Source organism: Trachurus trachurus (genome assembly GCF_905171665.1).
Source record: "Trachurus trachurus genome assembly, chromosome: 16".
NCBI classification, from domain to species: domain Eukaryota; kingdom Metazoa; phylum Chordata; class Actinopteri; order Carangiformes; family Carangidae; genus Trachurus; species Trachurus trachurus.
In genome coordinates this window covers 33,339,345-33,364,093 of record NC_139902.1, presented here as the reverse complement: position 1 = coordinate 33,364,093, position 24,749 = coordinate 33,339,345, and the positions used below count along the sequence as shown (strand labels likewise).

At 45.5% G+C, this 24,749-nt stretch overlaps 2 protein-coding genes across 2 annotated transcripts; both read right to left on the bottom strand.

Moving 5' to 3' along the window:
• Window positions 1-4,635: 4,635 nt before the first annotated feature.
• LOC310998826 (uncharacterized protein) lies at window positions 4,636-10,932 on the bottom strand. The gene is made up of 3 exons (XM_083989033.1): window positions 10,734-10,932; window positions 6,804-6,921; window positions 4,636-6,680 (listed from the first exon to the last, which is right to left on the bottom strand). Exons 1-3 carry the CDS (start codon window positions 10,913-10,915, stop codon window positions 6,465-6,467), a joined length of 516 nt encoding a protein of 171 aa, XP_083845159.1. The 5' UTR covers window positions 10,916-10,932; the 3' UTR covers window positions 4,636-6,464.
• A 5,410-nt stretch (window positions 10,933-16,342) lies between these two features.
• LOC310999917 (uncharacterized protein) lies at window positions 16,343-23,591 on the bottom strand. The gene is made up of 4 exons (XM_083990526.1): window positions 23,025-23,591; window positions 17,552-17,757; window positions 17,002-17,119; window positions 16,343-16,902 (listed from the first exon to the last, which is right to left on the bottom strand). Exons 1-4 carry the CDS (start codon window positions 23,520-23,522, stop codon window positions 16,660-16,662), a joined length of 1,065 nt encoding a protein of 354 aa, XP_083846652.1. The 5' UTR covers window positions 23,523-23,591; the 3' UTR covers window positions 16,343-16,659.
• Window positions 23,592-24,749: the final 1,158 nt, after the last annotated feature.

Sequence of the window (24,749 nt, the reverse complement as noted above, 5' to 3'; positions counted from 1 at the left end):
GCTCCTTTTTGCACCAACTAAAATAGTTCCTGGGTGTCTTAAAGACATGTCTGTGACGTGCTTCGGTCAAAATACCCCAAAGATCAAACATCACAGCATTCTCAAAAACAGGGCTCTGCAAAACGGTCTGTTTCAGTGGCCCCTCCCTTTAAATGCAAATGAACCACTCCCTCAGCATTGCGTTACCATGACGATGTCTACTACTAGTACCTATACTGATTTGGCCAAAATGTAGTATGCAAACAAAAGCTAAATCTGCAGTAGGCAAATTGCCAGATCTCCAGTCTGCATCTGACCAGTCTACATTGTGTAATGAAATGCGCCCGTGACCGTCTCACCCTAACCAAAGATGGTATAGAGTAGTCTTTGCCATGTAGGCTACTGTAACCATGTAACATGTAATATAAAAATGCAAAAATAAACATATAAAATAAATTAAAAATATATGCAGACTGGTCAGTTCATAATAAAACAGTTATTTATTGATGTAAATGTGGTGATTTGTGCACATAGACTACAGCAGCACTGCTCCTCTCCTCCTCCTTCTCACAGCTTCACTTTTCATTCAAACTAATTCAACTGCCACAAGATTTCATCAATGAGACCAACATTCTGCTAAATAGACTAACCACACGGCGGTAAACGTCTAAAAAACCCGCGGGTATGTTTATTAGCGCTGGTTTTCTCTACCGCGATGAGCACGGACGCCCGCCCGGCCAAGGAGGCCTGCAGACGGGCTCTGCCTGTGTGAGGAGCCGCTGCAGCTCCGGAGCTCCGGTGCTCCGTCGGTCCAGCGTTACGTCGGTCCGGCGAACAACGTCGCCCCGGCGGTACGTCGCTCCTCACACAGGTACAGCTTCACTTACATGAAACGTCGGCGTAAACTTCTAAATAAAACTTAGTAAAGTGACGCTACAGCGCTACAACATGCAGGGAAGAAGCAGGAAGTAGTCCGCTCCGCTCTCCGCTGTGACACCAGGCACAACACAGCAGCATGGGAGGAGGCGGGGCCGGCTGGAGCAGAGACCTCGGCATGACCATGTAGGGGAGTCCGTCACGCCATGACGTAGACGCGAGCTCATGTCAAAAAAAACTCAGCGCAACCGAGTGTAACAGGTGTGCAGAGAAATCCCAATCATCTAGCAGGGTTTACCTCCAAATGCATTAACCTCAGGATATGACACTTCCACGGCCTCTAGAACCATTATCCAACATTTTAAACATATATAAAAGTCTGAAAAGCTGGAAAAGCATAATAGGTCCCCTTTAATAAATAGTTAAAGGGTCTTAATAGACAAGACAGTTGAGAGAGACAGGAAATGGGAGGCAGAGAGGAAGGGAATGACAGCAGGATAGGGCTGGTCGATGCGGGATTTGAACCGGGGCCACCTGCAGTGAGGACTTCAGCCTCAACACATGGGGCGGCTGCTCTACCAACTGAGCTAAACACCACCCGTCAAATCATGTTTTCATACAATAACAAAGTTAGTTTGAAGTTTTATTATTTATTTGTAGGCTGTTGACAATATTTAAAGCAGGCAGGGTGTGGCCGAATCAAGGCAAGGATGATGCATTGTTGCAAACGTCCTCACAATTACATCCTGGAGCATTGTTGGCGATCTAGACTGTATATCAGCAGACTTTAACGCAGTGCGCATATGAGCAGCTGGTAAGACTGCAGCCAGGTATTGACACAAGCATTTAGCATAAGACGCTGCAATCAGACAGTCATATCACAGAAGACGACAGGCAGTAATGAGCCTAACACAACTATTGTTCTTTTGCCATACAAGCACAACCAGTGAGGTCAGTTCACAATAATAAGTTCACAATCACAAACATGTCAAAATCATGAAGTTGTCTCAGAGTCCTTGCATCTCCTTAAGTGAATGACTTAAATGATGGGTATAAAACGCTGCGCTTCCTGTGATTGGTACTGGATGGGGTTCACACCAGAAATAAACTGCTCTAGAGTTCACCTGATAGCGGACCGAGACCAGAGAGCGGTTGTTTGGTCCACACCAGAGCATGATGCCAGCAGATGAACTGCACCAAGGGGGAAAACACTGCAGGGTTCAGTTCAACCGAACTAAACAGGGCTGGTATGAACGCAACTTAAAACTCTGTTGTTGTCTCCAGTTCTGCTCCGGAGCTCCACCTGTCATGAGGGTGTATGAGACCGTCCTGTTCAAACAGAAAGTGATGTATGTGGTGGTGGTCCACAGTCCAGATGTTCAGAAGTACGGCAACTATCCTAAGCTGAGTGAAGACGACCCAGAGGCCGTCTGCTGTTACAAAGATGGACAATTCATCTGGAGGTCTCAGGCCATGTGTGAGACACACAGGTAAGACACAGTGACACTCTCTATCTCTCTCTGTTATGTGTTGATGTTGAACCTTGAACAAATATATCCTTGTCCGTTCTCTATCAGCTATAGGTTGGTCCAGAGACCTGAGATCAACCAGATGGAGGCTGTGAAGCTGATTGAGAAAGAAACAGAGTTTTACGTTTGGGATTGTGTCGCCATCGCCCTGCAGATGAAGAGAGGACAGGTAATTAGCCTACTGCTTATTTTAAATGTTGGCCCAGTCCCAGAAATCCTTCAGTTGTCCTGGTAACCATCTTCTTCTGTATATGACAACATTTAGGCTTTTGACAATAAACAAAGAAAATGTGATGGTTTTACAAGTTTCCTGGACCTGAGATGAGCCAGAAGGCCACACCCACATCAATACAGAGATATTACAAGGGAGGAAAAAAACACAGAAAGACTGAACTGTGACACAACAACCAATGCAAAAACTCAGAGGACACAGCACAAAGACAAAACAAAGGCCAAGATTTAAATAGACACATGAGAGGGGGAACACAGGTGTTACACAGCAGACACAACAGTGAACACATAAGGCACTTATAAACCTGGGACCCCTAAAAAAATATAAATAATATAAAATAATATAAAAAAGAGGAAATACAAGTCCAAACAGTTATGAGGGGTACTTCTGCTCTGGTTTTATTTTTAGGTTCTGACATTTGATCGTGACAGACTGAGACAAACCCTCACGTTCTCCAAGGGAGGAGCTTTTTCACTCAGTCGAAATGGTTTTCAGTATTTTGATCAAGCTACAGCGATCGTCAAGGAATTGTGGCCTGCCTATCCTGCACCACTGGAAGAGGAGCGCGCACTGCCCAAGGCTCCATGAGGTATTAAACTAAAACATACTATAAGATACTAAAACCTGAGCTCACTAACTTGTTGTTGAACAATGCTCTTGGTTCTGTCCACATGTCTCATTGTTGCAGCTCCAGTTAAGACTGAACCCAACCCCAGTGACTGACTGGTGTTTCATCATCCTCATCAAACCATGTGACTCACCAGAAGCTCAAGATTCATCTTCATCTATCATGTGTGTGTGTGTGTGTTTTTTAAAATCGGAATACGGTTCATTCTATTCTATTCTATTCCATTCTATTCTATTATCTAAACAGTCTTGTGTGTGAACAGAATCTGAAATAAATTGGTCAGCGGATCATGTTGGTGGAGGCAGAAATAAATGAATATGGTGGTGGTTCAGACTGGGTCAGACAGATGTTGGTGTAGGTGAGTAATATAGCTATTGTTTGATGTGTTTGTAAGACTATAGATCTAACAAAAGACGAGGGATGAGTTCTTTATGATTTATTTTAACTTTACAAGACTAATATTAGCTTAAACATAAACTGTGTTTGGCAGAGGAATCAACTTTTGTGATTGGTTGGTTTCTGGGTTTGTTGGTTTGTTTGTGTGTTTTTAATTGTAGTAGTACCACAACATGATCTTCGGATAATGTTCCATATTCAACATGAAAACATGTCTGTGTGCAAATGTATGATTATGGAAACTAGCAATAAAAAAATTGTGTGGTGGTTCCAACATGACTGGTCCTGTGTTTAATCACTGCACTTTGAACACTGTTTGAAAGCTGTTTATTAAAATAGTTTTATTGCACATTGATAACTTTTTATTACATTGTAAAACTGATATCATTAGCAGCAGAACCTCTCTGCTCTGGGTTGGACAACAGTCGAAACATCACTGTGACACTAAACACTTGTGAACGGCGCTAACAACCTAAACTTGCATTTACAACAAATTTTTACCAATCAACAGCTTAATGTAGATCTGCTGCATTTAAACCTCTTTATACTCATGTGTCCCTTCACAGTTTGGGTTCTAATCATGATTTAGGTGTTGGGAATATTAAACTGAAGATGAACTTCATGGAGAAGGTTGAAGGTGTGAACCAGAGGGTCGTCAGCCAAAGAATATCTGCTGCAAGTAGAAGAAACTTCATTGTGACCTCCTCTTATTGTGGTGAAGGTTGGATTAAACACTGGCTCACGTTATTGGAGGATCAGTTAGTGCTCTCCAATCCTTCTCTACACTGAGTACCTTAGATGTCACTAACCATTTTGTTTTCATGGGCTCAACAGGACTAATAGACTGTAAAGGAACATATGTAAGATTTTGTTTATTTGTTTAAGATCCCCTTTAACCATTACTTCAGGAGCAATGTTTATTCTTCCTGGGGTCCAGCACATACAATTATAAATATAGCAATAAAACCAGACAGAGTAGAAACAACAAGAAAAACCAAACTAAAACCACACTACAGTTATCCAGATAATGAAATAAATAGTTGAACAGTTTAAATATTGAAAAATACACAACAGAATACTTGAGCTGATTGAAAAACAAAGCAAATCAACAAAAAACTAACAAACAACAAAACAAAAGATCCATCGAGGTTGGGTCACAGGCAGCAGATCCACCAATGAGCCCCAGACTTCCCTTTCCCCAGCTACATTGTCCAGCTCTGACTGGGGGATCCGTAGGCATTCCCAGGCCAGGTTGGAGATGTTATCTCTCCACCTAGTCCTTAGTCTGCCTTGTGGCCATGTCAGGAACACCTCCCTAAGGAGTCATCTTTACCAGACTCCTGAACCACCTCAACTGGCTCCTTTCCACACAAAGGAGCAGTGGGTCTACTCTGAGCCTCTCATGGATGACTGAACCTCTCACCTTACTTCTAAGGGAGACCCCAGCCTATCCTCCTGAGAAAACCCATTTCAATACACAACCTCGTTCTTTTGGTCATGACCACAGGTGAGGGTAGGAACGAGTCAGAGTCAGAGTCAGAGTCTGAGTCATTTATTTGCCATTTGCAGAAAATCTGCATTGGAAAGCACTTGCGAGAGAACAGGACTATAAAAACAGACATAGGTGATAAAACAGTAAGTTACATAAAACATAAAATAAGGTAAGTTAAGATAGAAGGACACTGCCCCCAGATATAGGCACCACAGACATCTCAGTAGAAATACAATGTGGGAAACATTCATCCTAACAACAATAAAAGAGCTTCTTAAAAGTGCAAAGTGGAGTTATCCACGTTGCAGCACCTCTTTCAATAGAATAATAATAATAATCATAGTCAATAACTTCTGTTTGATCCTGAGTTTTCATACATAAAATTAAGTGCACCACTGAGGCTAGAGGTTGTTCAGGCACAGCACAGGGAAGAAACTATCTGTGAACCGGGAGGTAGAGCATTTAATCGAGCGGTACCGTCTATCGGAAGGGAGAAGAACAAAAAGGCTAGAGGCAGGGTGACTGGTTTCACTCATTATTTTTGAAGCCCGAGCCAGGAGCCTTGAGTTGTAAAGTGCATCAAGTTTAGGCAGGTCAGTACCAATAATAATAAGACCGACTGGTAGATCGAGAGCTTTGCCTTTTAGCTATAAGCTCTCTTTTTGTCCAGTATAGCGATTGCAATATCAATCCAATTCTCTGGCCAATCTCACACTCCAGTGTCTGATATAGTTCAATTGAACTCCTTCACTTGGGGCAAAGACTCGTTCCTTACGTAGGCAGTCCACTGGCTTTCTGCTGAGAACCACAGCCTTAGATTTGGAGTTGCTGATCCTCATCCCAGCTGCATCACATTCAGCTGCCAACTGGTCCAGGGAGTGCTTAAGGGCACAGGTCAATGGTGCCATCAGGACCACATCATCCGCAAACAAATGCAACTTCCCCACCCAGTGACTAGGCCTCGATATCCTGTCCATGAAGATCACAAACAGGATTGGTGATAAGGAGCAGCACTGGTGGACACAAACACCCGCCTCTTCATCAGAAGGTGGATTTGATGGACTATTTGGGTTGAGGAGTTCCTCAAAGCTCCTTCCACCTTGGTGCCATCCAAAAGTCCTTCTCCCCCTGGCCTCTCCAAACTTCTCCCACACTCACTACTTTGCCTTCCGCAACGCTGAGGCTGCCGACCTTCTGGCCCCGTAGGTGCCTTGCAACTGCCTCCGAAGTCTCCCAAGAACACATCTCCCTGAAAGTCTCCTTCTTCAGTCAGATGGCTTCCCTGACCACCATCATGATGTTCGAGGGTTGCCCATTGAGGAACCCATGACCCTAATACCACAGCTCAGTGCCGCGGCTTCGAAAATAAGAAATCTTGAGTTCTCTCTGGAGTGAGCGCTCCTTTTGCAGTGATGCACCAGGCCAGAAATATTCCACAACACTCCTAGCTTCCTCAAAACCTTCAAACTTAATGTTTGGGAATGAAGCCATGTCTTTATGGCAGTATGTCAAGTTATTTTCCAATTTGTCATCATCAAACATGAGAACCTGAAAAATAAAACAGAACAGAAGCAGATGGAGATCAGAACATCTTAGCAGACAGGCTAACCAGCAGCGTACATCACTAAAACTCATCTCTATACTGGAATGTGTATGTGTGTGTGTGATTACCTGTCCTTCCTCCACATGCAGGGCAATGGCAACTTTATCCCAAACATAAGACTTCCATTTACCATACAAGTTCCAAAACCCCATCTGGTTTTCATCTGGTTTCTGAACCAACTCATAGCTGAGAGAAACCAAACAGAGACAACAAACATCTGAAGAAAAGGTTGTTAACATAGTCACAACAGGATGTTTTAGGATGTATACTATTTTCTGCATTTTAGCATTTTAACATGTTAGCGTGGTGGAGGAGGGTTAAAGAAAAGCTGCATCATCCAACAACTGGTCAGTGTCCTCAAAATGTTTGTCTCGTAGTCTAGTTACTGTCAATGAGGCTAAATCAACGTCAAGAGGCTTTGATGGTGGGTCTAAGAAACGTTCAGTGTAGGGTTGTATATCTCCACCACTGAGGCCGATTCGATACGCATCTCGATACGCTGCCACCGATACGATACATTAACGATACACTCAAGCTCCTGTCGATACGATGCGATACGATTCACTCCTGTTCACGATGCGATGCGATTCAAATGCGATTTGATAACGATATGACTTAATTACAAAGAGATTCGGTTCGATATGATGTTTGATACAGTTGTGATATGAGAGTTTCTTCCCACATCAAGTTTATTACCTCAATACCATTCTGCTTTACTCTCTGTATCAATTTAAGGCATGTAGCCTATATTTGGTTAATTTTTACAGGGAAAACCTGTCAAATCATATTTGAAAGGTACAGTCTAGAGGAAATAAATGGTGGAAATGAAATCCAGCTTAATCATATGGGCTAGTCTTGTGTGGTGGCACCTCTGCAGTTTGGTCTTATATTATAATAATAATAACTTTATTTATATAGCACCTTTAAAAACACAAGTTTACAAAGTGCTTCACAAAACAACTTAAAAGAGACAAGTCACAGATGTTTTGTTGTGCACAGGACATTTCTGGGTGGAGAGTCTGTGTTTTCTCTCCAGCCAGTGACAAATCTCAGGTGTAGCTCCATGCAGCAGAGTAGGAGAGCTACTGTACTAGCCCTGCTAGCTGTCCCAGATGCTAACCGCTACCGCTAACTAGCGGTTAACATCCGCGGCTACCACCACTCCCAGCTCACTACAACCAGAGCCACAACCACCTACCACCTGGCCCTCCTAGTTACAGCCGGTGACGGCCGAGTATGACCCACCGCCTCACTCGGACTGTTTACTTCTCTTGGCGGCTCTTACTACAGCTGCTGCTACTGCTGCTGCCTGTCAGGGGCAGGAGGCTGCGCACGGCTAACGCGGTGGTGCATTCAGGTTGCCTCGGAAAATGAAATGATCGATTTAACCATGGAATTTACCGATGTAGAAGGCTAGAAGAGATGCATCGCAAATTCAACCATAAATTATGTCCGATGTAGCCTGAATCTACCGGTGCAGTCGCATCGCATACGTTTATATCGGACCACCGATATGAATCGGTGAATCTCCACATCCCTAGTTCAGTGAGGTGTGGATGGAAGCTGCTATGTTGGAGATGTTCTGGTTGTAAATCTGTGTGGTTCTTGGTGGAGAACCACTGGCTGACAAAGTCCAGGGGCCTCATTTATCAAAGAGGGTGTAAAACTGCTACTAAATATTTGCGTACGGCGAAAAGACGAAAATGGCGTACACCCTAAATATTTACACCTTTTTCAGATCAATCAAACTGTGCGTACGCACAACTCTCCGCAATAAATCACACAGGACTCAAGAATGGTGCACACGTGAACACACCTCTTACTCCGCCCCCGGAACGCCTATATTCAACTATATATGGTCAGCACGTGCATATTTAATTAGCCATGTGCTCTCTGTGGTGCAGCAACTTTTGTGACAACAAAGTGACAACGGAGACAACGGGCGGAGGACGGGGGAAAGAACCGGAACTTCTCCGCTTCTCCGAAAGCAGATACACGGGCAATAAATCAGTCAGAAAAATGATCTTGCATTTTAATAAGCTACAATAAAAACAAAAACCTCCCAAATCTCAACAAAAGGGAGCAGAAAGAAGAAGAATCTTATGTAATCTGCCCGTTTATCCCAGAAAATCTTTTTTTTTTTTTTTTACCTAGATGTTAAAACAATGTAGGAAGCAGGACGATAGTTACCATTACTTTGCACGCCTTCCCACTACACAGTTACAGCTCTACTGGACTCGGTTTAGGTCATTTTCCATTACAGCTGAGTCCTTCACAGTTCCTCCTCAGAGCCGCGTTGTCTCACTCTTTATTCTCTCCTCTCATCAGCTCCAAACACACGTGCACCTCGTTAACCCAGGTGACAGAATAATAACAGTCTCAGTAGCTGCAGATCAGTGTGCGCTGCTGCCGGTGTGTTTTTAAACTTGGATGGTTTGATCCAGTGACGGCTGGTATCAATGGGCTAGTGGGGCTAAGCCCTCCCTGCATTACACAACAAAAGATGAGGAAAAAATATTATATATAGCCTATATTATATTCTCTAAATAACATACAAAAGATTATTCTAAGTCTTAGTAAAATCGGAACTGGCAACAATATTAAATAGTTTCGAGAAAAACACAGGATATCTCTAAATGGGCTAATTTTAATCAGCCCCAGCTCACCGAGTCTGCTCTCATTCATTTTCCGACTGTGGATGATTGACAGGTGCCATGTCCCGCCCTCGCCATTGACCGACTGTTGGGGCTAATTTCATTCAGCCCACAGGCCGATCGGTTCTGACCAATCAGCAGCGGGCTGACGCAGGGTCAATGATTGACAGGCGTCATGTCCCGCCCCCTTGGTTTACTTGTCATTGGGGCTAATTTCATTTAGCCCAACACCGCTGTTTTCAGACCAATGACAGGAACCGGAGGAAAAGTTGTGTTGTTGTGGGAGGGAGAAGACAGAAACAGCGGCGCTAGGCGCTAGCATCACAGGTAGCAGCATACTTTACTGCTCTAAACTGTCTTTGCTAACACGAACGAAGTGGATAATCTAGTTGGAGCACCATGACATGGCGATAATAGACCAGAAAGGCCGTCGATATGAGCTGCATATATCGTCTTTTTAATTGAGCAATATCGTCGGGTGTGTGTGCGTGCGTACGTGTGTGGGTGTGTGTGTGTGTGTAGGTGTTTGTGTGTGTGTGCGTGCGTGCGTGCGTGCGTACGTGTGTGTGTGTGTGTGTGTGTGTGCGTGTAGGTGTTTGTGTGTGTGTGCGTGTATGTGTTTGTGTGTGTGTGTGCGTGCGTGCGTGCGTGAGAGAGAGATAGAGAGAGAGAGAGACTGTGTGTGTACTGTGAGATAACCAGGTGAAGCTTTTTTTTTTTTTTTTTTGGGCTAGACCCTTCTACTTAATGCAGTGTGTAGGCCTAGTTAGTTGCTATACTTTTGTGAGATGGGATAACCCTAACTTGTAGCTGTGTTAACCATTTAATGGGTATAATTTATTTATTAGCCCACCCAACTAATTTGACCACCAGCCGCCACTGGTTTGATCCTTGTCGGACGTCACACATAGCCTAATCAAAAAAGCAAAATCCACAATCCGCTCTGTTTATCAATTAACATAGAGCCTAGTGTTATTATAGAGCGGGTTGGATTGCCAGCATCAACGGTCCACCACTACCACAATTACTTCAAAAAATCCTACTGTGCTCTTCTAAATGTACTCCGCTCCTCTCTCCCTCTCACACTGCAGTTCTCTGACTCAGCAACGGTGTCGCCAATTCCTCCTGTTCCTCAAAAAAGGCGTACGCCAGGGTCAAAATGGGTGTAAATGTCCGCACTTTTCCCCGTCAGGTTTTGGCTTGATAGATCCCAAATTTGGCGGAGAAAAGTGCGTACGCACAAAACGAGGGGAAAATGGCGTAAAAAAAGGTGTATCCACAATGATAAATGAGGCCCCAGGTTGTTCTCAACAGAACAGAACAGAACAGTTCACTGTGTCTTACCTGTGTTTTCCACACATGGCCTGAGACCTCCAGATGAAGTGTCCACCTCTGTAACAGCAGACAGCCTCTGGGTCATCTTCACTCAGCAGAGGATAGCTGTCAAACGTCTGAACTTCTGGACTGTGGACCAGCACCACATACATCACTTCCTGTTTGTACAGGACGGTCTTGTAAACCCTCATGACAGGTGGAGCTCTGGAGCAGAACTGGAGACAACAACAGAGTTTTAGTGGACGACTCACAGCTCAGTCCATCAACAAGTTAGACTTGAAGCAGGAGCTTCAGTGCCTCAGTTCCTGTTTCAGATCATGGTCAAATAAATGATGAGCTGATGGAATCAGCTTTCCTCAATTCCCACATCCTCAATGAGGGAATCTAATGTGGAAGTCCCTGAAATCAGTTTTTGAAGTAATATAAGGTCATAACACACTGATGGAGATCGGTGAGTCTTAATAGGTTCCAGGAAGCGCAAGCTGGAAATTCAACTTCCCATACATGAAAAATCACCAAACTTTGCACAATGCTCTAGCCTGACAAGCCAGACTATATCATTAAAGCCTCTGGAAACCCAAATCCACCAAAGCCTCCTAACCATGTATTTTAGGGTCTTATGTACATATTATTAAACATGTAAAAATAATTAGAAAAAAGTTTCCATCCAAATTGTCTTTTAAGGTTTTGTACAGTGGGTTTGAATTGGACGGAGTTATCTCTGGGATTTATCACGCAATAAATCCTACCACTCATAAATCGCCACGTCAGTTCTCTCACCCAGCCCCCCAGTGGCAGCGAACAAAACCGTTCTGCTAACGGTTGTAACAGTTCGTGAGTGAGAGTCGGTCGTGTGAGCAGGAAAAACAGTAATGTCCACAAAAATAGTTCACTTGGGACTTCACTCTTGCCCTTTTATTGAGCCGAACACTTCATACTATCATACATGACAAAGAAGCGGTCTCACTTTACTCACTGTTAGCTGAGTTAAGAAGAGGAAAAAGGAGAAACCATAGGGAGAAACCAGCTCAGTAAGCTAATGGCGTCCACTCATCGGGTAGCCTTCTTCTCAACTGAAAACAAAACAACGCGGCGCGACGCTCGATGACGTCCCGGCGCCTTCACGCTTACGTTCTTAAAGGAACATTTACAACTGTTACACGGTCGCTCTACCACTCCTCTCAAGTCACAACCAGAGCCATGTCAACAGGGGTTGTGTGTGTGGCGATTAGCTTTTAGCATTTATTAGCTTTCCAGCGCGACCTGCCCTGTCTGTGCCCACAACTCCTCTCTACATGCAGCCGATACAGCCGTTTTTTGTGTGTGTGTGTGTGGGGGGGGGGGAGTGGGGGGAGGGTGTGTGTAAATTGGCGATTAGCTTTTAGCATTTATTAGCTTTCCAGTGCGACCTGCCTTGTCTCTGTGTGTGTGTCTGTCAGCCCCTCCTGGCGCTCACACTGACATGAGTGACGGTTAAAAGCTTATTTTTTTCTATGAGACTACGTCCAAAGACGGTTATGACGCTCCAAAACGAAGCTGGTAGTCTAGTTAGCTGCTAAATAGCATCAATCAATCGATGCACGTCCTCCGGTGAGGACTTTTTTTTTTTTTTTTTAACGGTCACCATTGACGTGTTGCTATGACAATGGAGCTGTCAATCATAGCGTTATCTGCCACGCCCACACTGTCCTGACCAGTGGCCTCAATAGTGCCTCAATAGCAAAATGAGCTGTTTTTAAACAAGGTTTTCTAATAGTTATGAATAGTTATTGTCACTCAGACTTTTGTGGATGCTTAATGAGGCACTTGACTTTGATATAATATAAGCATTTTTACTATATATAGTCAGGTTTCCAAAGGCTTTAACATGTCTAGTCTGGCAATGACCGGTAGACCTCGGCTCAATCCAGGGGGCGGGATGAAGGCTGTCTTTCAAACTGCCTCTGCACCAATAGGGTAGCGCTACGACCAATCAGAGCAAAGAGCAGGATGACGTTAGCGTTAGCCTGACAAGCCAATTAAAATGTATGTCGTCATGGCGTTAAGCCCGCCCAGCGACTCTCTAAACAGATAGAGCGCTGTGATTGGTGAACACAAACGGTGTTCGAGACTCAAAAAGTTCCTATGGCTCATTTCTAGACCCACCTACGGAGCAAATATATTTGCTGCCGCTAGGGTGCAGCTAGATTTCTAGGCTAACAATGCTCCAGTCCCATGCCAGATTTACTCAGTGAGTTAGACGATGGTTCTTGGTATCAGAGGTTGTGAGTTCAAGCCTCAGCTTAGGCAGAATGCACACTGTAATGCTGTTGTTCTAGTTGTTTTCCTATTTGGTTGCTTGTTATACAGAATTGCCTAAATTTGTCCCGAATTGCCCGGCCCCAACCACTGTTGCGAAGCAGCTTTAATTTAAAAAAAAAAGTGTTGCTTAGAAACCTCTGACTTCCCTGAAAATAAAAACCAGAACTTTAATAAGTTTCTGTCCAGATCTGTTAACAGTTGGACTGAGGTGTTACCTGTTGGCTGTAGGCCTTCAGCACCTCCTCCACAGGGAAGGTGAAGCGGTATGAGCCCAGTCTGGAGATATTCTGGAAGGCAGGGGAGCTGGCGAAACTCCCCAGGAAGCTGCGTTGGTTCTGGGCCTGGGCCTGGGTCCGGTCTGGGTAGGTCTTCTCCAGGAGCCTCCGCTCAGCTGATGTTACGTCCTCAGGCTTCACAGCCAGACTCCACCACTGTAGGAAGGGTGTAGAAGGGTCTGTACCCTTGTGGTGGCCTGGGTCCCTGAAGCCTCCATCTTTCTTTATTCCTGTTAACCCAACTGCATTAGTGTTGTGTTGCAGATGAGAAACATGAAACTCTGGTCGAGGATACTCTGGGATGTCCTCGAGGAAGATGTAGTCTTTCATATCCAAAGTTGAATCTCTCTCTCTTAAATCTTTAGCTGCTGCCTTCAGATCCTCCAGTCTCAGGTGTTTGTTCTTTACAAAATATGCATCAGCTTTTCTCCAGTTCTTTCTGCGCTCCATGTTCTGATGATGTTGATTAAACACTTGAGTGTGTCTTCACTGTTCTCTGGTCCTGGGTTAACTGGTGTTGAACAGCTGAGTTATGATAAACCACACCCATCACTGGGGCAACACTGCTGCGTCACAAACACTGAACAAACTCTGGACAACATAACTGCACTCTACACTTTGTCACCACCACACACTCAACCTTTGGACTCTACATGTGAGATAAAGTGTGGCTCAGTGTTTACAGCACAGACATCCAGAGTGTTTTCCTGTAAATGCAGCCTCGAGCAGCTCAGCACCGCACGTCTTAAATTAACATACCCAAACGTTTGGACATGCGCACTTTGCATTACCGTATACGCAATGGTTTGCCCAATCGGAAAAGTTCTAATGGTTTCTGAAAGCTGAGAGGTTGCGCTTTACAGACAACATGTTGTTATTACGGTAATATCATTCGCGCTGTTGCAGGAAGGAAACAGCGGTCCTTTTGTTCCCCCACCCCCACCCCCGTCTGAGTGTTGAGTTCAGTTCACAGAGAACAGGAAGAAGAAGCAGGCTGTGGTCGTAATAAGAATCACTGAGAGTTTTAGATCACTTTGGTTTTATTCATACTCTACCTCCTCGATCCTCTACCGTTTCTTCTGTGATCCATGTTCAGATGATGTTGATTAAATACTTGAGTGTGTCTGCACTGCTCTCTGGTCCTGGGTTAACAGGTGTTGAACAACTGCTGCATCACCAACACTGAACAAACTCTGTACAACATACAGTAACTGCACTCTACACACACTGTGTTACTCTACACATACACTCAATTAACCTTTGGACTCTACATGTGAGATAAACTGTGGCTGAGTGTTTTCCTGTAAGTGCAGCCTCGTGCAGCTGATCACCACGCGTGTTTAACCCTTCTACACCGAAAACGTGTCATTGTCCTCGTCGACACTTTGCACTACCATTAATACGTGACCACCCCCCCGGCACACACACACACACACACACACACACACAGAGTAGTGAACAGAGCAGAGGAAGTGAAACTCTTGAGTTGTCAGTTCCAGTATAGCCAATCTGAGTTCAGTCCACAGAAAACAGGAAGTAATAACTAGAAACAGCATTTCCTAACGGAAAATGCGTGTGAATGCTGAAAGCCATTGCGGAACCATGCTGAATTAGTAGAATAAATTGACAAAGACATGCGGAATGACATGCAAGAAACATGTCTAATTTTTTGAACCCACAACGTCATGAGTGGTAACCTGACACACTAACCATATGGCCACAGAGGACCTGAGTTACAATGAGCTTTATACTGTGAGGAATCAAAGACTGTCCAATGACAGCTGAATAGTTGGAATCAAAAGTCAAGCGGTGATGTGACATGATTGAGGCAGGAATCGAACCCATGACCCCATGATCACTAAACCTCTATTCTGCCGCTAGGCCACAGAGAGGACACCACTCTCAAGGCTGTTGTCATTCATTGTAATGTGATGATGTGCTGCAAACTGTGGTACGGGTAATCAATGAGATAACAAACACCCGTAACCAATTGAAGGCGGGGAAGGGGAGGTTAATTTTGCCTGTCACATCCATCAGTGGGCAGCGCAGGACAAGAAATGATGAATACAAATCATTCAAGAGCTTTGCTTTTCTCTGCTGCGTTCTTGGTTTTCAAAGTTCCAGTGCAAATCAATCTTAGTGCAGTGGTATAAACAAGAAACATGTTAACACAAACCAAGATTGAAAGAGGTAAAGAGAATAGGTGGGGGGGCATATGCTTTATCAAGTTTGCTCATGCAACTAGACTATGTGGTATTGGTTAATGTTCAAAGTGGCTGACACACTAACAAGACTGCGCAGCTGGGACTCGAACCACTGACCTTAGGGTTGGCATTGCAGCCACATTAACCACTGGACTACAGAAAAAATTGAGCACTTTTTTGTGAGATGTGACTATTTTTTGGTAAATTCAAACAAAGTATAATGCCCATTCCAGTGAATTACAAACAAACCAAAGTTTGTTTCCACTGCGAACTGATCAGTATCTCCTCGTTCATGGTGTCAACGGGGTGAAATGGTGTCTGAAATCCTCTGACCTGTTGACTTCAGGCCGGCCTCGGCCCATTACAACGTTTTCAAGGTGTAATGAAATATGATCTGTCGTAAACACGGTGTATTTTATTTTGAAAATTAACTGGGTGTTTTGTTTTGTATTGTATTGTGTACACATTTCCCTGTCCTGCACAATCTGCTATATGCTGCGGAGGTCTGCTGGATGCCAGAGCCATGACTGGCTCAGAGCTGGGGGAAGCACACACATTGACTAGAATTTAAAGCCTCTGGAAACATGACTTTAAATAGTAAAAATGCTTATATTATATCAAAGTCAAGTGTCTCATTAATCATCCACAGAAGTCTGAGTGAAAATAACTATTCATAACTATTCGAAAACCTGGTTTAAAAACAGCAACATTTTGATGTTTAGGCCACTTATCAGAACAGAGTGGGCGTGGCAGAACGCTCTGATTGACAGCTCCCTGGCTCCGCCCAGAGGTGTTGAAAAAGTAACCTCAACAGGGAAAAATATACAAGGAGAAAAGGTTCAACAAGTGAAAAGAAACTTTAATTTGCTGCACAATTGAATACAAGCCCATAAATACAAACCTCTCTCTAATACTAACCCCATTTAAACAACCGCTTCAGGAATATTGTAAGACACATAATGGCTGTGTGAACTGGGAATGCTGTGGCTCTGAATAACTACTCTCAACTCTTCCTCAAAGACAATCCCTTACATGTTTACTTTAAGCCATGATTGCTTGTTTAGAGACAGTCGTCTCATGGCTGGAGCAAGGCTCAGGAGAAAATAATAAATATCAAAGTTAACTTCATCCACTTCTGTCTGACTGGGCTGATATTTATTGGACATTATTGTTCATTGTTGGAGAGTGGGATGAAACACCAGCTGAGTTACTGACGTTAGATTCAGCACCTGCTAACGGCTCCAGTGAGCGCTGCTTCTGCAGTGGAGCATCAGGCCACAACTCCTCAACAACTGCCTGAGCTTCCTCGAAATTATCAAAGGTGCCACGGTATTGAACTGCTTCTTGATGGCAGTACGTCAGGTTCTTTCTCAGTTTGTCATCATCAAACTTCAGCACCTGAAAAATACAACAGACCAGAACAAGATGAAGAGAAGATGTTAACCAGCAGTATACATTACTCAAACTCAGTTCTATACGGTAATTCAGTGTCATTACCTGTTCTACCTCCATATGCAGGGCAATGGCAACGTTATCCCAAACGTAATACTGAGGAAACCAATACCAGTTCTGATACTCCATCTGGTTTTTATCTGGTCTCTGGACCAACTCATATCTAAGTGAAACCAAACAGAGAAGAAAAGGTTATTAAACAGGTGTGTTGAGGTTCGAACACACTCTCAACTGGATGTTTCAGGAAGTGTTTTCAGCATTTTAACATGTTGTGGGAGCGTTAAAGTAAAGCTGTGGCAGCTGTTATCCGAGTGGTCAGACTGATTTATTTCTATAAATTAATATATTGATCTCCTGACATCCAATGCCGCTTCAGAGTCCCTGATTGTCATTGTGTTGTCAATGAAGCTAAAACAACATAAACAGGCTTTGACGGTGGGTCTAAGAAATGTTCAGTGAGGTGTGGATAGAAGCTGCTACGTTGGAGATGTTTTGTCTGGTTGTAAATCTGTGTGGTTCTTGGTGAAAAACCACTGGCTGACAAAGTCTCAGGTTGTTCTCAACAGAAACAGAAGTTGAGTTCACTGTGTCTTACCTGTGTGTCCCACACATGGCCTGAGACCTCCAGATGAAGTGTCCATCTTTGTAACAGCAGACGGCCTCTGGGTCGTCTTCACTCAGCAGAGGATAGTCGTCGTACTTCTGAACATCTGGACTGTGGACCAGCACCACATACATCACTTCTTGTCTGTACAGGACGGTCTCGTACACCCTCATGACAGGTGGAGCTCCGGAGCAGAACTGGAGACAACAACAGAGTTTTAGTGGACGACTCACAGCTCAGTCCATCAACAAGTTATAGGCAATTTCCACTGGATGCGGAATGGTGGTGGCCTCAGTCCAGCACGGCGGCGGAGCCATTATGTTTCAGGAAATTGTGTATAAGAAAAGGTCGAACAACGTTTCGGCCCGAGAAACACAGAGAAAACCTGGTATGGGCAGAGGCCGGCCTGAAATGTCAGAGCTTTTCAGACACCATTTCACCCCGTTGACACCATGAACGAGGAGATACTGATTGTAAAATCACAAAACAGGCAGATCAACAAATCAGCACTGAGAGTTGTTTTCCTACTACTCCTCTGGATTAAATAAACCGCTGTCCGGCGAAGCTGCAACAGTGCGCATCACAGACAGGGTGTTGACGAACATGGGACCCTTTTTCAAAAAAGGGTCCCATGCTCCCTGCTTTTCCCCAAAAAGGGAACATGCAATTTGTCCGTCTGCAGCTGTGCTGCTGGCAAACCAAACACAGATACAGTATGTCAGAATGCTCTCCCTCTCACAGCACCATGATAGAAGGTCACCAGCAAGTCCATAGAAAGTTGTTGTTTCTTGAGGAGTCTGAGGAAATACAGTCTCTGCTGGGCCTTCTTCACAAGCGCTGTGGTGTTAGCAGTCCAGGTGAGGTCCTCCTTGATGGTGACGCCCAGGAACTTGAAGTCAGCCACCCTCTCCACACTATCCCTGCCGATGAACAGGGGCTGGATTCTGTTTTGTTCCTTCTGTAGTCCAATACAACCTCTTTGGTCTTTGCTGTATTGACAGGGTTGGGAGGGTTACTTTAAAAATGTATTGCAGTACAATTACAAGTTACCTGTTAGAAAATGTAATTAGTAACTTACTCTAAGTACCACAAAATTAAAGTAATGTAACAGATTACATTTAGTTACTTTTGGATTACTTTAATACCAAACATGCAAATTCAGTCACGCAGCCATCACGCATCAATCCACGCAGAGGAAACAGGAAATGAAACGCAAATGTTTATCAAATGTACTGGTAATCTGATTACAGGTTTTTTTTCTGTACTTGTAACGGACTACAGTTACCCTTTTTTTGTATCCTGATTACGTGTAGTCCGTTACTCCCCAAGCCTGTGTATTGAGGACCAGTTTGTTATCCCTGCACCACCAGCCAACAGCCTCTCCACCTCGTCCCGGTAGGCAGACTCATCTCCCCCGGAGATAAGCCCAATTATGGTGGTATCGTCTGGCATCGTGGTATCGTCTGTCTAAAAGGCTATTGGGGAAAACCCTCCATTACGAAACCCCACGACGGAGGCTGCGCATTGATCCTTTTTTCCTTTTTGGGGTCAAAAAGATTATATGCATAATTAACCGCAAAACAAGCAAATAACTAATACTAATACTTAATATTAAAGCTTCAATTTGTAACAATTATTCAGTCATATTTGCTGGAACTGGCTCAGCTCCTTCTTCACCACGACGGACCGATACAACGGCCGCATTACTGCAGCTGCTGCCGCCTGTCAATCTCACGCTCCATCCTTCTCTCACTCATGAACAAGACCCCAAGATACTTAAACTCCTCCACCTAAGGCAGGAACTCTCCACCGACCTGGAGGATGCAAACCACCATTTTTCCGGTCGAGAACCTTGGCCTCGGACTTAGAGGTGCTGATCCTCATCCCAGCTGATTCAAACTCAGCTGCAAACCGCCCCAGTACATGCTGAAGGTCCTGGCTCGAGTCAATAAAAATAATGAACAGAACTGCTGACAAACACAGTCGAAAGCCTTCTCCAAGTCCACAAAACACATGTGGGACTGGTTCGGCAAACTCCCATGAGCCCTCGAGCACCCTGTGGAGGGTGTAGAGCTGGTCCAGTGTTCCATGGCCAGGACGAAAACCGCATTGTTCCTCCTGAATCCGAGGTTCGACTATCAGCCGAATTCTCCTCTCCAGTACCCTGGAATAGACTTTCTCCGGGAGGCTGAGGAGTGTGATCCCCCGATAGTTGGAACTCACCCTCCGGTCCCCCTTTTTGAAGAGAGGGACCACCACCCCGGTCTGCCAGTCCAGAGACACTGTCCCCGACTGCCACACGATGCTGCAGAGGCGTGTCAGCCACGACAGCCTCACAACATCCAGAGACTTGAGGTACTCAGGGCGGATCTCATCCACCCCCGCTGCCTTACCACTTTCGGACTACCTCAGTGACCTCAGCTTGGGTGATGAATGAATCGACCTCTGGCCTCTGCTTCCTCGACGGAAGGCATGTCAGTGGGATTGAGGAGGTCCTCGAAGTATTCCTTCCACCGCACGACTATCCTCGACTATCCCCAGTCGAGGTCAACAGCTCCTCTCCTCCACTGTAAACAGTGCTGGCGGAGCACTGCTTCCCCCTCCTGAGGCGTCGGATGTTTTGTCAAAATTTCCTCGAGGCCGATCGGTAGTCCTCCTCCATGGCCTCCCCAAACTTCTCCCAGACCTTACGGCTTGCCGGAGACCTTACGGCCACAGCTCCGGACGGCCGTGTGAACAATGGAAGTGGAGAACATGGTCCATTCGGACTCAATGTCTCCAGCCTCCCTCGGAATCCGGTCAAAGCTCTCCCGGAGGTGGGAGTTGAAGACCTCCCTGACCGGGGATTCTGCCAGATATTCCCAGCAGACCCTCACGATACGCTTGGCAAGGCAAGGCAAGGCAATTTTATTTGTATAGCCCGTTTTTACAAACAGTTTGTCTCAAAGGGCTTTACATGGCATCATAACAACATCCTCTGTCCTTAGACCCTCACAGCGACTGAGGAAAAACTCCATGGAAAACCCTTTTAACAGGGAAAAATCAGAGAAACCTCAGGTTGGGTCTTCCAGGTCTGACCAGCTTCCTCCCCTGCCTGCGGATCCAACTCACCACCAGGTGGTGATCAGTTGACAGCTCAGCCCCTCTCTTCACCCGAGTGTCCAAGACGTATGGCCGGAGATCAGATGACACGACTACAAAGTCGATCATTGACCTCCGGCCTAGGGTGTCCTGGTGCCACGTGCACTGATGGACACCCTTATGCCTGAACATGGTGTTCGTTATGGACAGACTGTGGCTAGCACAGAAGTCCAATAACAAAACACCGCTCGGGTTCAGATCTGGGAGTCCGTTCCTCCCAATCACACCTCTTCAGGTGACACTGTCGCTGCCCACCTGAGCGTTGAAGTCCCCCAGCAGAACGATGGAGTCCCCGGTTGGAGCACTTTCCAGCACCCCTCCCAGGGCCTCCAGGAAGGCCGGGTACTCTGCACTGCCGTTCGGCCCATAGGCCGAGACAACAGTGAGAGAAGTATCCCCGACCCGAAGGCGCAGGGAAACGACCCTCTCGTTAAGTGGGGAGAACTCCAACACATGGCGGCTGAGCTGGGGAGCTCTGAGCAAGCCCACACCAGCTCGCCGCCTCTCACCGTGAGCAACTCCAGAGTGGAAGAGAGTCCAGCCTCTCTCAAGGAGTTGGTTCCAGAGCCCAGGCTGTGCGTGGAGGTGAGCCCGACTATCTCTAGCCGGTACCTCTCAGCCTCCCGCACGAGCTCAGGCTCTTTCCCCCCCAGCGAGGTGACATTCCATGTCCCTAAAGCCAGAGTCGTTGTCCGGGCATTGGGTCGCCGGAGCCCCCACCCACGGCTGCCACCCAAAATGCAACGGGTGGTGGGCCTACTGGAAGGCCGGCCCACGTCGCTCCTTCGGGCTGAGCCCAGCCGGGTCTCATGGGCAGAAACCCGGCCACCAGACGCTCGCCTGCGAGCCCCATCCCCAGGCCTGGCTCCAGGGTGGGGCCCCGCTGACGCCGATCCGGGCGCCATGAACTTCCTTGGTATTGATTTCTTCATAGGGGTTTTGGAACCGCTTTTAGTCTGACCCGTCACCTATGACCTGTTTGCCTTGGGAGACCCTACCAGGGGCATTAAGCCCCTGACAACATAGCTCCTAGGATCATTCGGGTGCTCAAACCCCTCCACCACGATGAGGTGGTGGTTCAAGGAGTAATGAATGTAATGAAACAATAGCAACACATGAGACTCTGAAATTGCACAACTCAGAGTTAGCTTTTTATTTAATTAAAAAACAACAATAAGTCCTTTTGATTATAATAAAAAATAAAATAATGGAAAAAAACAAGCTGGGAGGCATTGCTGCTGTATTGAATATTTTCCTGGGTATTGGTACAGTATCTAGTTTGAAATTTTAGTATTTTCTGACAATCCTACAACTCACACGACAAACACCAACACAGCCAGAAACAACAAAAATGCAGGAGAATATGTATTTTTGTTTAATTGAAAATGATTTCACATCCATGTCAGTGACCTTTTTATTTTCCACATGTTAGATAACAGTAAAAGCTCTGAACCATTTTATAGCTACGCTGCTATAGGCTTAGACTGCTGGGGACACATCTGGTTACACAGAGCCCTCTCCTCCTCTTCTCTTCTCTTCTCTCCTCTCCTCTCCTCTCCTCTCCTCTCCTCTCCTCAGTATATTTTTGAACTGTCATTTTCTGCTGTACTTTGTAGTTTGGCCTTGGTGTCTCGCAGATCCACCGGAGCTCCATCTCTCTGCACCAGCCGCCGCCTGCATCGCCCCCCTCCCACCCCTTCCCCTGCTGTTAGACCGGCCTCCCCTTCCTTCCCATGGTCCAGTCTACCACCCAGTCCTCCCATCGAGCTGACCGGCTCTCCCTGCCCCCCCCCCCCCCCCTCCCCTCACCAGAGACTGCCTTCATCAACTCCTGCTAACATTTCCATATTTCGCACATTCTGTGACAAACTGTAAACTGTTTTCTTGTCTGTAACAACATCTATTGCACGTCTGTCCGTCCTGGGTGAGGGATCCCTCCTCTGTTGCTCACCCTGAGGTTTCTCCGACTTTTCCCTGTTAAAAGGGTTTTCCATGGAGTTTTTCCTCAGTCGATGTGAGGGTCTAAGGACAGAGGATGTTGTTACGATGCCATGTAAAGCCCTTTGAGACAAACTGTTTGTAAAAACGGGCTATACAAATAAAATTGCCTTGCCTTGCCTTGCCTAAATAGATCATGGATCTGATTTGAAAGTTCCTGAATATCAATATCTGATGTGATATCAGGTCACAACACACTGATGGAGATCATTGAGACTTATTCAGAAAAAGTGGTGCTTAGAAACCTCTGACCTCCCTGAAAATAAAAACCAGAACTTTAATACATTTCTGTCCAGACCTGTCAACAGCTGGACTGAGGTGTTACCTGCTGGCTGTAGGCCTTCAGCACCTCCTCCACAGGGAAGGTGAAGCGGTATGAGCCCAGTCTGGAGGTCTCCATGAAGGCTGGAGAGCTGGCAAACTCCCCCAGGAAGCTGCACTGGTCCTGGGCCTCAGCCTCGGTCCGGTCTGGGTAGGTCTTCTCCAGGAGCCTCCTCTCAGCTGATGTAACGTCCTCAGGCTTCACAGCCAGACTCCACCACTGTAGGAAGTCTGTAAACCAGTATCTGCCCAGGCCCCCGAAGCCTCCATCTGTCTTTATTCCTCTTAACCCAGCTGCATCAGTGTTGTGTTGCAGATGAGACACATGAAACTCTGGTCGGGGATACTCTGGGATGTCCTCAAGGAAGATGTAGTCTTTTATATCCAAAGTTGGAACTCTCTTTCTTAAATCTTCAGCTGCTGCCTTCAGATCCTCCATCTTCAGGTGTCCGTTCTTTACAAAATGTTCTTTAGATCCTCTACCGTTTCTTCTGAAGTCCATGTTCTGATGATGTTGATTGAAGACTCGAGTGTGTCTTCACTGTTCTCTGATTCTGGGCGAACTGTCGAACAGTTGAGTTATGATAAACCACACCCATCACTGAGGCAACACTGCTGAGTCACAAACTCTATACAACACAACTGCACTCTACACACACTGTGTTACTCTACACACACACACTCAACCTTTGGACTCTACATGATCAATAAAGTGTGGCTCAGTGTTTACAGCACAGACATCCAGAGTGTTTCCCTGTAAATGCAGCCTCGTGCAGCTCAGCACCGCACATTTTAAAATGCCCAAACGTTTGGCCACGGGCACTTTGCATTAAAAATTAAATACACAACGGTTTGCCCAATCGGAAAAGTTCTAATGGTTTCTGAAAGCTGAGAGGTTGCACTTTACAGACAACATGTTGTTATTACGGTAATATCATTTGCGCTGTTGCAGGAAGGAAACAGCGGTCCTTTTGTTCCCCCACCCCCACCCCCATCTGAGTGTTGAGTTCAGTTCACAGAGAACAGGAAGAAGAAGCAGGCTGCGGTCGTAATAAGAATCACTGACAGTTTTAGATGCCGTCATCTTTTCATTTTTAATTGAACATCACTTTCTTTTCATATTAGCCTTTGATAAAGTGGTTGAATGTTGTGGTTTTTTTGTTTTTTTAATGCAGTCAGCTGAAAATGAAATACAAAAACAGTCCTGTGCAGGGCCGGCTCTAGGCATAGGCGATATAGGCAGTCGCCTAGAGCGCCAACTGCTGGAGGGGCGCCGCCAGTCAAGGGAAAAAAAAAGAAAAAGATAATAATAATGATTTATGTCCGCTGGTGCCCCCTCACTTAGTGTTTTCTGTGTAGAAAAAAAACCCCAAAACAAATAAATAAACAATGACAAACATGTTCCTAAATTGTGTATAGTCAATCACACAGCAGATACCTGTCTGCAGCTGCTCTCAAGCCGTTTTCCTGTTAGAAACGCCACATTTTTTATTAGATGTGTGGCACAAATGCCGGCGCGTTTGCGCGACCGTCTCAATATGTTTTTTTTTTTTTTGTCATATTTCGGTCATTTACGCAGTAGAAATGCGGTTCAACTACTGTGATTGGGAGGCTCTCCTCTTTCAAATACGCATGGCCGCACGCCCTTGACGACCTGTCAATCAAAACAACAACTGTGAAGCGCTTCGAAACATCAGAGTCGTTCAGAGGGATAGAGAGAGAGAGAGAG